The sequence below is a fragment of the Drosophila teissieri genome, chromosome X, assembly GCF_016746235.2.
Source record: "Drosophila teissieri strain GT53w chromosome X, Prin_Dtei_1.1, whole genome shotgun sequence".
Classification (NCBI taxonomy): Eukaryota; Metazoa; Arthropoda; class Insecta; order Diptera; family Drosophilidae; genus Drosophila; species Drosophila teissieri.
The window spans coordinates 2,455,329-2,470,755 of NC_053034.1; the positions used below are offsets into that span (position 1 = coordinate 2,455,329).

At 43.0% G+C, this 15,427-nt stretch overlaps 1 protein-coding gene across 1 annotated transcript in view; it reads right to left on the minus strand.

Annotated features, from left to right (window-relative positions):
- LOC122624366 overlaps positions 1-15,427 on the minus strand; it is a 54,043-nt gene that overhangs the window by 11,529 nt on the left and 27,087 nt on the right. Inside the window, 4 exon segments of the mRNA XM_043803874.1 lie at positions 1,525-1,654; positions 1,732-1,828; positions 1,902-2,058; positions 2,538-3,283. Of these exon segments, the coding sequence (XP_043659809.1) occupies positions 1,525-1,654; positions 1,732-1,828; positions 1,902-2,058; positions 2,538-2,823 (670 nt within the window). The 5' untranslated portion in view covers positions 2,824-3,283.

Genomic DNA, 15,427 nt, shown 5'->3' on the forward strand with positions numbered 1-15,427 from the left:
ACTCTGGCTGGCGATATTTAGACAGATTTTTGATAGCTTTCCCGGCGGCTAGGACAGCACTCCCTCAACCTTTCCCCTCGCTTTCCCCCCCACCTCCGTTTTCCCTCCGGCGGCTGGCCGAAATTGAGTTTTGATTTCAAACTCAATTCACATTAAGCGGGGGAGGTGTAGGGTGATGGCTGTAGGGGTGTAGGGGTGTAGGTGTGTGTGTTTCTGCTGGTGATTGCTACAAATTCGATTGATTTAACAGCGCGTTTATTGTGAGCTCTTTTGTGCTGGCAGCCAACCAACCACACGCCAAATTTCCTGCTCCACCCATTTCTGTGCTCTTTTCCATTTTCCTTTTTTTGTATTTATCCTATGGTCGGCGGAACACGCTCTGATTTTATTTTTTTAACATTTTGAGCTTTTTGCTGCCCAGTGAATTGAATATGCCATGACAAATCCGACAGTTGATACCCTCCGAGAAGAAAAAAAAATCGTACGTGACCAATATCCCCAAGATCTGGCAAAAGTGGGCCTGCCATTTGAAAACCTCCTCTTTAAAGAAAACATTCTTAAACGGAAAAAGCCACAAAGTAGACAGAATATAATTTAAATACAATGCCCAAGCTGCTGTTTCCCTTTTTCATGTAGAAAATGTTCTATTACTACAAATGCAAGAAATTGGTTGTCATAAATATAAGCTTCATTATTTTGGATGAAAATTTGAAAATAAACAAATTACGATGTCCGGAAATGAAAGTGTTGGCCAGCCAGCCTCTTGCTGGCAGTTTCAAATTATTTTTCCAATTAATATTTTGGGCCCTCAACAATTCAATTTGCATCCGATTTTTTTTTTAAGCAGGAGGGCTCACTCTTTTTTCTTGCGCCTCATGTTAAATAACGATGGGCATGCATCTTAACAACATTTTCTTTATTAGGGAACGGGGGCAGGGGCAGAGAGACTCTCGACTACTTAGCCCCCCGGGTTACTTATAACTAATTGAAATCAGACAGCAAAAAAAAGGCCAGGCAGACGCATTCGCATATTGAACGCAAAAAAGAAAGGGGAAAAATGTGTGGCCAAGAGGCCGAGCGATCCAAATCGATGCTGTCAGTTGACAGTTTGTTAATTAAAAACAGCAGCCGTTCGTTGGGCGGTCAGTTGGGTGGTGGTAAATGGGTGGTGGCCAGTGGGTGGCAAGTGGCAAATGGCGAATGGCCAGTGGAGCGGACATCTCTGGTCCGGGGCGGTCACTCAACGTCTCACGCACACACGCACACGTGACGGGGTTCATGCACTTGGCAGGCTCGGATGGCAAACGTCAGATGCCCGGGCTAATAAATTGCCCAGAGAATCGAAGGAGTGCCGAACAAAGGAAATGGGTAGAGGTCGCTCTGGACGAGGGCGATGGGCGAGGGGGAGCGGTGGAGCTACAGCCTAAAGGGAGGCGGGGGGTTGGGGTTGTTTACTAGTGGCAGACGGGGCGTATGAGCGATGCGTCCAGGGTGGCAAATGGGAGGCACTTCTCACTCACTCACCTATCGTCGTAATTAATGTCAGGGAGTAGAGAAAGGCCGAGGCGTAGGTCCATTTATGTGTGGGCGCATTCAACTGGATTCCTCCGGGGGGATAAACCTTCGACTGTCGCACCGCCCGCAGCAAAGTGTCCTGGAAAAAGGGACAAGGAGCCAAGGAAATGCTCAATTAGTGTCCCGAAACCTGGCCAAGAAACTTGGTATGCTCACCTGAAACAGCTGCACCTCCTGCGCGGCGAGGCGCGTCCAGTTCTCCTTGTACAATATATTCAGGTCCTCCGTTATCGACCACAAGCGATCCACAGTTCTGTGGGTGCACATAAAGTACGCCATGTACTTACAGAAATCTATAGAATCTAACAAGTAATTAATATGTGTACCTGGATCGTATCTCGGCGTTGGCCAGTTCGGTGCGGGGATATGGCTTGGAGGCGGCCACAGCGGTTTCCAGGGCGCCACCGTCCTCCAGTTCGCCCTCGAGGGTCACGAACACGATGGAACCCATGGCCGTGTAGAGCAGCACCAGCAAAAGCACGCCTGTCGAGCACAAAGGTTCCATTAATTGCAACTCACACTGCATTTCTTTTCCGGTTTTTTTACCATTATAATGGTCAAAATTGAATTTATCTAAAATATCACCAGCTGTGTTAAATCACTTTTTGTGTGTGTCGGTTTGAAATCTATGCCAACTGGCGTATTTAAAATAATTGAGCTGGGCCACACGGCGTATGATGAATACTGATACTGATATTTATGCTGCGAACATACTTCGCTGGCAGCGTATTACACATATATGTATATGGCCAATAAATATTTTTAATAAAGCAATTTAAAAATGGTAATATAAATCATTTCCTGACTATGTCGTTGTATGCAAAAAAGAGCTTGTCATACAACGCATGGCGTATGAGTAATACTACATTTTATTACTCATACGCACTGTGTTTTATCACGTACAGTAGCATACTTTTTTGGGTCTTTTAAACTGTTCTTAGTGTGTTTTTTTTTTTGCTTACCTGTTGCTGATATGCAGTGCGACTTGGGCGCCTTTTGGCAGCCGCAGAGACTGCCGCCGCCGCCGCCCGCCTCCCGTGCCGCCTGTTTCTCCGACTTTGAACCCCCGCCGCCGCTCGACGAGCCGCCCGTCGACGATTGGCGACCAGCACGGCCGCCGGAACCGTTTGCAGCCGCCGCCGCTGCCGCTGCAGTTGCTGCAACGTTGCTGCTGCCGCTGGCGGCACAGCTTCCGCTGCCGTCGCCGCCGAGAAATGCCGCCAACGGCAGTGGCGACTTCTTGTTCATTGTGCCGCTGTCGTTGCCTTTGCCTTCGCCTCTGACCTCTAACCTCCGACCACTGGCCAATCTATCAATCAATCAATCAATCAATCTGTTCCAGTCGGTCCGTTGAAGGTGTAAACTCGGGCGGTAAACGACTCGATTCGCTTGCCTTCTCTTCTGCCGCTGACAATCAAATCAAACGCTTTGACGCTTCATGTGCCACGTAATTTGCATCCTCGTCTGCGCCGCTGGTTTGTGTGAAAGTGGGCGGGGCCGTTTCGATCTTATTATGTGACCGTCATAAAATGTTGTTATTGCTGTACAGCAGCGCCCTTTTACGAGCCTGTCGCCGCCTTCAACCTTCTTTTTGTTCGTTTTTTTGCAACCTTTATTTTCTCCTCTTCAGTCTTCAGTTGGCTGAGTGTGAGCGTGGAAGTGGAAGTTGGAGTGAAAGTGGAAATGAGACAGCCTGTCGCGCCGGGTGCTGCAAATGCAAAATATTTTCATGAAAATCTGGCCCAAAATGAAAATGAAAATGAAAATTGTGATGTGAGTGTTTTAGAGCGCAAATTGCACGGCAAACACCATGTAATTGAGTCAACAGCTTCGAGTTACCACAGGAAAATGTGTAATATCCTGGCAAATCGCATATACCTTCTATATAAACTTCACTGGCGATAAGTGAGTACAGGATATTACACATAATGCTAAAAGAGGTGGTTCATTTTACCATTGCATAGTTAGTAATGTTTGTGTGTCGTATCGTAAATAAAGTGACTTTTAGTCCACTCTAATAACTAATAATCCCTTTCAATGAATCTACAAACATTAAATTACAGATATTTTTGAGCACCAAACCAGCCGAAAGATCGCTTTTCAGAGTCAGCGGATGAAACATGCTCATTATCCTGCTAATCACAGTCCACACATTTACATTCACATATCTGCACACACACACATACACACACCCTCATATATATATACGAGTAGAGTATCCGCAGTGTTTGTCGCAAATAATCTGATAAACGTGAAGATGGCTGGCATTTAAATTACAGATTGCGCCACCCAAGCACAAAAACTTGCCAACTTGATACAATACGACAGCGATTCGCACTCCGGTTAGCACGTGCCATCCCTTTTGTGGAGATTTCTGGACTGCTCGCATATCCCAATCCTGTGGCACTTCAATTAAGGACACCCCGTTGCCCCCGTTACAGTGTTTCAGTGTTTTAGTGTTTCAGTGTCAGGCCTGCTTTTGGGCATGATTTTGGCTTGCATTTTTGGCGACCCGCCCTCAATGCTAATTAGGTGAAGACATCGCAGCACGTTTTACTCCGCACCCGAAAAAGCGCCCCGAATTTAATGAAACATGTTCAATTGCCGTTGCCGCACATGTTTGTGGCATATAATATCCCGTCATTCAATCTTGTTCGGGGAGACCAGATACTGTCCTGCGATAAGTAAAACACAAATTGTCTGTGTTGTGGGGCACAGGGAAAAACAAAGCACTTCTAGCATTTGAAAATGAGGAACTGAGTAGCAGCGGCAGGCGTAAACAAAGCAACGTAATTCCTAATTAATTTCTCTGTTTTCGGCTTACAAGTGTTACAAATAAACAATGGGTTGTCTAATTTCTATTGTTTTCAGAAATCTCAGAAGGCCTAGGGAACTGCCCATAAGCATATATCGTTTGCAACATCCGTTCATTCACCAACTGTACAAACACAATTTTCGCTCAGTGTGCGGCCCGTTGAAATAACTACACGCATCAGGCAAATCAAGCGAGGTAATTGGTAATTGCATCTGCATATCAATTCTCTTTGGCCCCACAATTGAAATTGATATCTGGATCATCATGGCAGCCAAAAGCAAGAGCGCTAAAGCAAAAGCAAGAGAGCTAAAGCAAAAGCAAAATCACAAGGACATGCAATCGGAATGGAAATACTTTTGGTTCACCTCAAGCCTAATGCGACAGTATTTTCGGCTTTTCGCATTGCCAAATGCCAATCTGCATTCCACAGCATTCCAGCTCCAATACGATTATCCTGCCAATTTGCGCACTTTCTGGCGAACGGGGCCATCATCAATCATGATGTGAGAGGTGGGTGGTGGGAGGTGGAAGGACCGCAGACCAAAACAATGCTACCCAACGTCCTTCAAACCAAACGGAATCAATCACGACCATGTGGGTGGGATTTACTTTAAGTGTTTTTGCCCAAAAATGAGCTCAGATTTATGAGGATTATGAGCAGACTAATTATATTTGATTTTTATTTGCAAATATTTGGCAAAACCCACATTGTTACGCTAAATGTGTTATTTTATTACACTTTGCATTTAACACTTTTGTTTACTTCGTGCAGTTCATGCAATTTTTGGGTTTAAGACCCAAATTTATGCAGTTAAATATTGACTCGTTCAATAAAATGAAAACACAATTTGTTTGCATTATTTTTGGCACTAGCTTTTGATGTTATTATTTAATAATTATTTATTATGATGCTATGGTAATGGCATTCGTTTATATTTCTGGGAACTAATATTCCAAGAACTCATTTCTTCAAGCAACTAGACGGAATTTTCTTATTTTCATTCAAAATGCTTTCGCCATTCATTCATTCTCGTAGGTTCTGAATTGTATGTCTTGTTTTGAATTTGCTTTGAATATATCTAGCCATATCTAGATACGCTCATTTGGGCTTTGCTCCGATTCCCTGCCATCTTGGCATTTAGATATTACACGCGTATTCCACGCCATTTGCCAGCTTAACCACGCCCCCACTCCGCCCACTCTAGCACCTACACCTACACCTACAGCTCCACACTTACACACTTACACCTAGGGGCGGTGCAACATTTATTTTGCCCTTTTAATTGCTGACATTTATTGAACGCTTCGTCGTGTGTTAAATCTACCGTGAGAAGAGCGCAACATCGATGGCGGATGGATTGCAGGACAGGTGGGGAAACACGCATGTATGCACGCATTACGTGTGTGTGTTCTGCTGTGTGTGTGCGTGTGTGTGGGTTGCTACCTTTGAGTCTGACTTAAGTGCAAACTTATGCCAATTATGCAAAGCTTTTCCCAGCAGGCATCCCGCATTCAATTTTGCATACACGCGGAAAGGAATGTTTAATTGATTACAACACAAAAGATTTTAATTACCAACAAAAAACAAAAAAGAAAGAATATTTAATTATATTACATTAATGGTAAAGATTCTTTCAAATCCTATAAATAGTTCCTTTTTTAACGATTCTTTTCGTTGTCATTCAAATAATTAACACATTCTTTGATGAATTTCAGATCTGTTGCTATTGTTTTTTTTCCGTGTATGCAGAGCTCTGTGGAAGTGGGGCAAAGCGGGAAAACTGAAGCAGATTACACGGATCATTAGCTCAAATGAGAAAGTTCACATGTTCTGCTTCTGTTGGTGGTGGTGATGGTAGTGGTGATGGTTCTCCGGTTCTCCGGCTTCTTTACCAAAACACGACGTCCAGCACTTAATCAAATGCAAGAGCAGCGCCTAACCAAGAGAAGCCAACCAAGAGTCCAAGTCCTGCTCGGAATCCCGGCAAGAGGACTCAAGATGGCACGGCAGGGAATGGGGCAAGGAGCACGGGGAATGTGCCACGGCGAAGATAGATGCTTTTAAGATGGCGAGGATATGGGCTGGGTGGGTGGTGGTCGAGAAGACATCGCAAAATCGAGATGTGTGTGTACAACCAATATGCCTGATTGAAACGAAGTAACTTTCCAGGACATGCGACAGGACTCACACACACGCAGGACACGTGCAGTTATTTGCGGAATTTTGATAGATTTTCCTGCAACTGATTTGCGCACGTCCCAACGAAGGCACGAGGTGAATCAAATGGAGCGACCATAGATCGCATCCCTTACCATCGCATCGCATCCTTTCCATCGCTCCATTTGATACAAACCACTTCCTCTCCTTTCACCTTTTTCTTTTTTTTTCTTTTTGTGAGAAAGTGCAAACCAGTGTCCGTCGTGTTCAAGTCGGTCCGTTTGCCGTTTGTAAGTTTGTTGCCTTATTGATGACAGGTCACTCGCAGAAAAGAGGGGCACATCGACTGAATGGGAAACCGTATCATCCTGCTTAGATAATGTTTTCATTATCTAAGTGAAAGTGTTTTTCTGTTTGCTTTGCTGCACAGAATTTCATTAAGTTCGAAAACATCTAATCTTTAATTAGCCTCTACAAATTAAAGAGTATTTGAGACTGCATTTAACTAGTTTCTATGAACTGTTGCCCACTAATTCATAGAAATAGTTGATTGATATTTTCAGCAAAAAACCAGAGTTACTATTCCAGTTTTTCTCTCGCCAATTATTGGCACAAAATTTCTGCAAGTGCCGATAAAAGAGTCATTACGATGGAAGTGCGGAGGAGAAGGGAGCACATCACAGCACGCATGCCGCCAAAAACGATTCTCGTGTCTAAGCTGACTAGCAGTTCGTCCTGCTGCCAGGACATGAGTTCACAGTGGAATGGTAGGAGGGAGGTGAGGGCCGAAAAAATGTTCGAAAAATTGGTCAAAAAAAAAAATGGAAAGCCGAAAGGAGAGCAACCATTATGGCAGGGTGAAAAGGAAGGCCAAAGCGGGTCACATATCCAAATATCCATTTCTCACTCATTGCGTTTTTGGCAACTTGCTGCACAATTAAACGGCAAATCACGGCTAGGATTTCGTAAAAGCATCCAGTTCCTCCTCCAGCATCCTCGCATCTCTCGTGAATGGGAATGGAGCAACAACAATGGATGGCCAAAACCGCACAGAAAGCAATTGGGAAATGGCACAAAAACTGGAGCACGGCCAAAGGCGAAACCATGGAGAGATCGCTGGCGGAGGAGTATACAGAGGCGGATTCGGAGGATACAGACGATACGGAGGGCAGGAGATTGATGACGAGCTGTGTGCGGGAAAAACCACCGACGTTGGAAAGTTGGCCGGAGGGCAAAAAGTAAATTGCAAATGAAATGTACAGAGAGCGATGGCGAAATGTCTGGACGGCCAAAAGGACCAAAAGGGGGGCCAAAACTGATCAGCGGGGCGGTTTGGGGCGGTCAACGAGTCATAAAGAACCAGAAAACAAAAGTTAAGCAAAGACCAAAAAATTCCGTGGAAGCCATAAAGCCCCGGGCTGCAACAAAAACAAAATCACAAAAAATCGGGTTGCCAAAACAAAAAGGAGTTAGTACAAAAAAAAAAAACCAAACAAATGTGCAAAACAGAATATACATCAGGCTAAGTGACACGAAAAGATCATAAATGTCACAGGGAAGCTGCAAATAATAACTACATCAAGTACAGCAGGCGCTTTAAAGAGGAACTAACGTTAAAGACAACAAATATATCAAATATATTAATTGCAACTATTAAATAAAAATCATATTTTTTTTAACAAACAGCCTAATTACTACGTCAAGTACCATGGCGCACTTTAATGTCAATGTAACACATAAAAAATAATAAAATGAACAGAACATGTTAATTACTTACATTATGTCTACATGCATTTCACTTATATTTTGCGTAAACATAAACAATTATTGTTACTTTTTCCACTTTATAAAAATAAATGTGCCTTTTTTGCTGTAATAGTACCAACTCCAGACAAAAAGTGTACATTCTGGCAACTAGACTTGTTTATTATTTTGAACAATGGCCTGCGTATATCACTGGCAAACAAAGGGTTACCCACAAAAAGGACAAACACTCGGCGAAAATGCACTCCCTTTGTCCTAATATTGTAGGCACACATCTCCCACATCGTTGTACAAGCACATGGAACCTTTGCAATTCCATTCCGGGAATTCCTAATATCTAATACGGAATCGAGGGGTTCAAAGGTGGACACCGAAACTATCAAATTGATTATCCCCCAGCTGGTTGCCTGAAGCTGAAGTTGCCTAATTCTATTACCAGCCCCCGCTGACCGCATCCAAATCCGAATCCGAATCCTCGCATCCGCACAAATGGATTCAAACAATAACTCACAAAAATCCTCACAATTTGCTGAACTTGAGCCACCCCGCCACCGCCCCCAAAGCACAGACTACGGGTTAAAGGGGTGGGGGCGGACAAATGCTTAGGCTTAACCCACTTGAGGAGCCCTTGGGTTAGATTGTAACCAACTCGAGTTAACCCATTAGTGTCTGTTGGGGTTGGGAGATGGAAATGAAAAAACAATTTCACTGCAAAGTGAAACGTAGAGTCACGTCTAAAGAGGTTCGCCCCTTGTTGTTATTGCTTAGTTGGTGATTTTGTGGAGCAAGCAAATAAATTGGGAAAAAAAAATGTGGGGGCAGCACGAGTACAGGGAAAATCAGTCAGATAGCTGCCACACCCCCCCGCTCCACCGCTCCCCACTTCCGCCGCCATTTGTCCTGCATCCTTTCGTCATGTTGAGTCTCGCAATGATTGAATGCCCGGTCTCTCACACACACACACTCATATCACTGGCACTGAGAAAAATTTATGGAAGAAAAATTAGTCCACACTTCAGATGAAATGTGTTCAAGCAACTAATTGTGATTTCCCTAACGATCCTTTTATCTATGAACTTTAACTATTTAAAATCAGGAAATATATACGTTCTCATTAAGATTTGAATTTGTTTGCTAACAACAATTGTGCACAGTGTGCGTAAAAACATACGAGTAAAGGACTTGGAGCTCGAAATTCAATTGAAACCCTCGCAAATGAAGAATTTTCTGTGCATTTTTCTAGGGCACACGTAGCGGCACTCGAGGGTTAAGGGGCTGATGGGCGGTGTTTTTGGATCAAGACGTCCAAGCCAACATAAAATTTGTTGTGCAATACATAAAAACCAAACAGAGAACGACATGAAAATGTGGCAAGAAAGAAATAGACGCCAGACCAGTTCACCAAGTGAAATTCCAGCAAAATACTACAAACAAACATCAAAAAAAATTATATATATACATATACATACTATATATATACATATATAGGAAAGAGAATGTGGGAAAACTAGCAAATACTACAAACAAAACAAAAAACAGGGGGAAGGTGGTGGATAAAACTAGCAAAAACAAAAAGAAAAAAAAAACAAAAAAACGCAGAAATGCTGAGCACAGAAAATCATGAAAAATGTAAAGAAAGCAAAGAAAGTAAAACAACGTGCAGTGAGAAAAGAAACTGGAAAAATAAAAACTAAATCAAAAAGGAAAACACAAGCCGAGATACAAGTCCACGTCTTATGCTAAGAATTTTGATGCACTTACAAAAATGTACGAGTACGATTCCAAGCGGGGTGGGTGAGGCGGTGAAAGTGGGCGATGAAAGTGGGCGGTGTAAGTGGGCGGTGTAAGCGGACGAAGGGGCAGATGTGTGCAGCTGCCACAAGTGGCACTGACGAAGGCAAACACTGATTGGCACAAGGCCAGCGATACAGCAAGCACCAAAGAACATTTCACTCGAGAATCTCGCACAAATGTTTTCCCTTACCACCTCCCCCCTCACCACACCCAAAAAAAAAATATACAAAAAAAAACTCACAAGTTTCAAGTATTTCGCCACACAATGATACTGAGACTGAGTCTCAGGATATAATGGCCTTCAATTAGTTCGAGTCAATAGCCCAAAGCTGACCACGAAATGCTAGACGGAACTCCAAGTTAAAGTTTAATCTTTTTAGTTGGCAAAATACATGCTTACATACTATCTACATATGTTAAGTTCGAATTTTAATTTAGAACTTGGTTCAAAGTGATCAAATAGCAAAATGAATAGCAGTGTAATTTATTTTAAAATTTTAATTTAAATCGATTGGGAATTTTGAATAGCTTACAATCAATGCTAACGATTTTTGCATAATTTTCTTTTAGTTTTTAAGTAAGACAGTGAGTCATGAGTCTGTGCTTCAAGTAGGGTATGAATCATAAATTAAAGAATCTGCTACCGCAACAAGAATACCTGATCGAACCCAAATCAATTGGAATGCACTTTCAATAAATTATAGGTAGCCGGCATTGGAGTACACCCAACTCATTTATCGAATGCGGAGCGTGATGCCGCAGTCAAACATTTCGAACGGATAAACGAAGTGCGATGGAATCGTGCCCGATTTGATGGCCAGTACCCCACGCCAGTCACGCCTTCCGTCTTCAGACCACGGACTACGGTCTACGGACTACGGTGTTTTCGGCATTTGGGTGTCTTTTGGGCTCACTCACTCACTCACTCCTTGCGGAGTTTAAAAGCCGCAATAAATAAATCTTTTGGGGTGCTCAAGACCCAAACCGCAGACATGGATACCCAGGGCCATGGATGGCAGCCCGAATAAAATACAAATAATAAGAAAAGGGATATAAAAAGTGTGCCTCAAGCTGTCAGCCCGCTGGACTCGTTGACGGTTTGCGGCCACCAAAAAGCGGACACGGATGCGGATATTCGGGTATGCGGATGCGGCTGCGGATGCGGTTGGGGCCTGCATAATGACCCACAGGCATAGAGCTGAGGGCTGAGTTGAGTTTATATTCCGCTTTCGGCCGCTGCCACATGCCAACAACTTGGTAATCTTTTGCATCATCGAGAGCGAATGAAGTACGTGGTGGAACAAAAACAAAAAAAAAAACAAAAAAGAAGGGGGCAACAAAAGCAAAAATAACAAGCAAGTGGGGAATATCGAAGTAAAAGTGGGCAAGTGGGCGGGGTCCATCTGCGACTGTTGCTTCTGTTGCTTCTTGTGGGGCCCGCTGGAAATGCATAAACAAGCTGAGAGCCGAGTCCTTTGCCTGCCACATCCAGACGCCACTTGAAATTACATGGCCCCAGTGAGGAAACCAAAACCGAGACAGGGACAGCAAATGGCGCGCGAGGGAGATGGCAAACGGCAAATGGAATCGGAATCGGCGGCCCCGAAAACCCAAAACCCAAACGAAAGCCGCACCGTGAGACGAACTGCAGCAGGAAACCGAGAAGGAAACCACAACCGAAATGGTAAGATGCACTACAAATGCTCCTAATGAACTTCGGACAATATTCGCCTAAAATGTAATACCTGAATGTCTGAATGTCGGAATACCCGAATGTTGGTGGGATGTTAAGCAGATAAATGCAGATTTACAGACACTTAATCACTTCAAAATGCATAATCCTTTTGACAAAGTGTCTGAAAGTATGCAACCACAAAATACCTCATCAAAAATGCAGCATACTCGCACATTTCGGCCTAGTTCAGCCCAGTTATTTCAAATTAAAGAGACTAAGGTCTGCTAAACACTTGCCTAATTTAATCCGGGACCACTGTAATGGATCCTGCAGTTGGAGGGGGTGGGGGGTTTGGGGGTGGACTGGAAGACGGAGGCATTAGAGCCAGAAAATGCGAATGAGACTGGCACGGACAGTTTCGGTTGCTACTCGCGTACATCTGGCTGCGAACGATTCGCATATGTAGCCAGCACGTTCTTCATTCAATGCCATGAAACGTGTTAAGGAGCTGGGGGTTTTTATTTTCAATGCAAGTCCTGTCTGTGTACGACTACTGTATGTGTGTGTGTCTGTCTGTGTGAGTGTGCAAGTAAAGGGGGGGGTAGCGAAATTTAATCAGTATAGCATTGCGAGCATTCCGATAGACAACCTGAATTTAGATAACAAATTATGCATTGCCTCCACACGAAGGCCATTACAATTGTTGCACATGTGTGAGGCGTGGTGGCGCAGGACGTGATGCGAGGAGGCAAATCCTTTTGGGCTCCCTTTTCCTTTGCTATCATTTTTTTTGTTTTTGGTCTGGCCTGGGCAGAGGTCAGCAATTTTCATTTGAGAGCTTCGAGAGCTGAGGCGAATTTACTAGGTCGCCGGGAAATGACAGTTATTGCCATTTGCCTTTCACTTCTCTCCACATAGCTGGGCCGCTCCTTTGATGCCTCGTTTTTACACCACAATTACGAGCGATGAATGAAAATGCAATGGGAAATGCCTTTTAGAATGCACCCGAAACACAGACCATCGAGCATCGACCATCGACCATCGAGCATTGGGCAGTGGGCATCCGGGGAAAACCCCAGAAAGTATGCTGTGGGATTTGGCACAAAGCGGAGCTACATTTTGTTTATTTCTGGCCTGTCAGTCACGTGTTGACGCAGTTTCCTCTCCCTTGCTTTTAGCCTGTTTTTTTTTTTCTGTAGGGGTTAGGGGATATAATTGCACTTTGGTTCCGTTTCCAGTTCACTTGGTATACGTTTCGTTTCGTTTCGTTTCGATTCGGTTTGTTGTTTAAGCCGAAATTGAGTTATGCTACAACAGGTTACAGGATATTTGGGGCTTTTGGTGGGAAGGCGGCTCCACTCGACTGGAAGGTAACCCGAAAACTGAGAACCTAATTGGACACATTGATTGTGAGTTGCAAAAAGGGAAGCGTAGCAAGGGGGAAAGCAGAACGGAAAAGAAAGGAATAGCCTCAAAGGAAAAAAGAAAAAAACAAGAATTTGGCAGGTTTGGGGGGATGGAGAAACAATAACAACAAGCACAGCTGTAACAAAAAATGTTAGGGCCTTAAGTAAACAATTGCCAATTAAAATGCCTTCCAAATAAAATGAATTAAATAGGTTCCTCCTTTGGTAGGCAACTAAGTAATTGTAACCGACAATCCAAAAAAACAATTTAATTAACAAAAAATTGTATTAAAGCCCCATTTATAACACCTTACTTTATTAAATACAAAACCAATCATTGCTGGCCACAAAATAATATAATCGTTTTTCACAAAAACCACAAAACTGTGTTTTGCGCCCCCCACAAATGAAATAAAAATATAATATATATGCCAAATGGAATGGAATGGAGCAAAAGTTGATGACTTTGCTGACCAGACGGGACTGTACCGCATAAAATAAAAGTATTCAACAAAGGCAAATCAACTCCAATCACTCACCTACAAGCCCCAAACTGCCGAGTCCCGAAAAATATTGCATGGGAAAAGTCAAAAGTGCAAACATTTAAGCGCCCCGCCCACTCCCACACGCCCCTTTACACTTGTCCCCAAATTTTTGTTATAATCCAAAGCCAAAAAACCAATAGACCGCACCACACACCCATACACGCACACACACACACGCATACAAACACGTGTCCAATTTTCGCATGGATTTCAGTTTTGCCGTGTTGTTTTTTATTTTGCGTTGGCCAAATAAATGAAATGAAATGAAACATTTTAACAATAAATGCAAATTTAGCTAAGCCGCCTATTGGCAACTAAAACCGACACGGACGACAAAATAGACAAACAGGCACGCACACAGCCATGCACCCATACACACACACACACATACACACACCGTAGCGCTTACGCACACATGCTAAGCCAAATCGAAAAGTCTATAAAGCAGCAAAGCCACCAAAAAATAGGGAAAGGAACCGAACAAAAATGCGATGAGCGAAAAAAGAGAAGAGGATTCAAGAGAGAACAATACACTAAACGAAATTCGCTGAATTTTCAAATAACTTGAAGTTTTACTTTGCTACCTCAAATGTTTTGTAAAAGTGGAACTTGCTATTTGAACCCCTTATATGGACCCCATATGGATATTTCTCTCTGTGTAGGCATGCAAATTTTTCGCTTTATTTTCACGCGCATCTGGCACAGTCACACACACACGCACACACACAAACACACACGCAAACGAAAGTAGCGAAATCAAAAGCGGTCTTTGTGTGGGTGAGCGTGAAAAGTGAATGGCGAAATGTGTCAGCATGTGGCTACAAAAAAAAGGAACATTTTTATTTTATTTTTTTTTTTTTTTGGTTACTAGCTTTGGGGCATCTGACCAATTGTATGATTTAATATGACAATGGGCTGGTGGTCGCTTTTGCGGGTGTGCGAAAGTGTGAGTGCGAGTGTGAGTGTTAGTGTGCGTGTGTTGGTTTGGGTGCTTGTGTGCTTTCGTTTGCCACATATGGACACATAAAAAAACCACTCAACTAAGCCTTTATTTAATAACAAACTAAGCACAAAGCAACTGCGGGCTGCTCCCAAAAACCGAAAAGCAATCAGCGACTAAGTTAATACACTCAGCCGAGCGGCAATATCGGATTTAAAAATAATAAATGTAAATATGCCTATTCTTCACCTCTTGATTCTTAATCTTAAATGTATAAGTAGCTTAAATCTTTTTGAATATTTATAAACTTTAAAATAAACCCATTCAAAAATTTCGTATAAATCAATTGAAAAAGTATCGGAAAACCCAACGATTCCTACCATAACATTTCGAACTGATATCCAAAAGTACTTTGCAATCGCTCATGTGGAACATCGATTTCGATTCCTTTTTCGATTCCTGTTTCGATTCGCTCTTGAGCAAACGACTTGAAATTTGAAAAGTAAACGAAAAGATGATAAAATAATTCAAATACAAACAGAGAGGCAAACACCAGCGCAAAACGCCCACACAAACAAACACACGCACACACACACTCACATCGAAAGCCGATGTACAGATGTGTGGGTTTTGGGTTTTGGTTATAGATGGCTGCATATAAACTGAAAATCGAAAACCATATTTCAATTTGCGGCATTTAGCCCCCTCACACGCACACACACAGTCACATACACACACTCACACACACAAAGAGA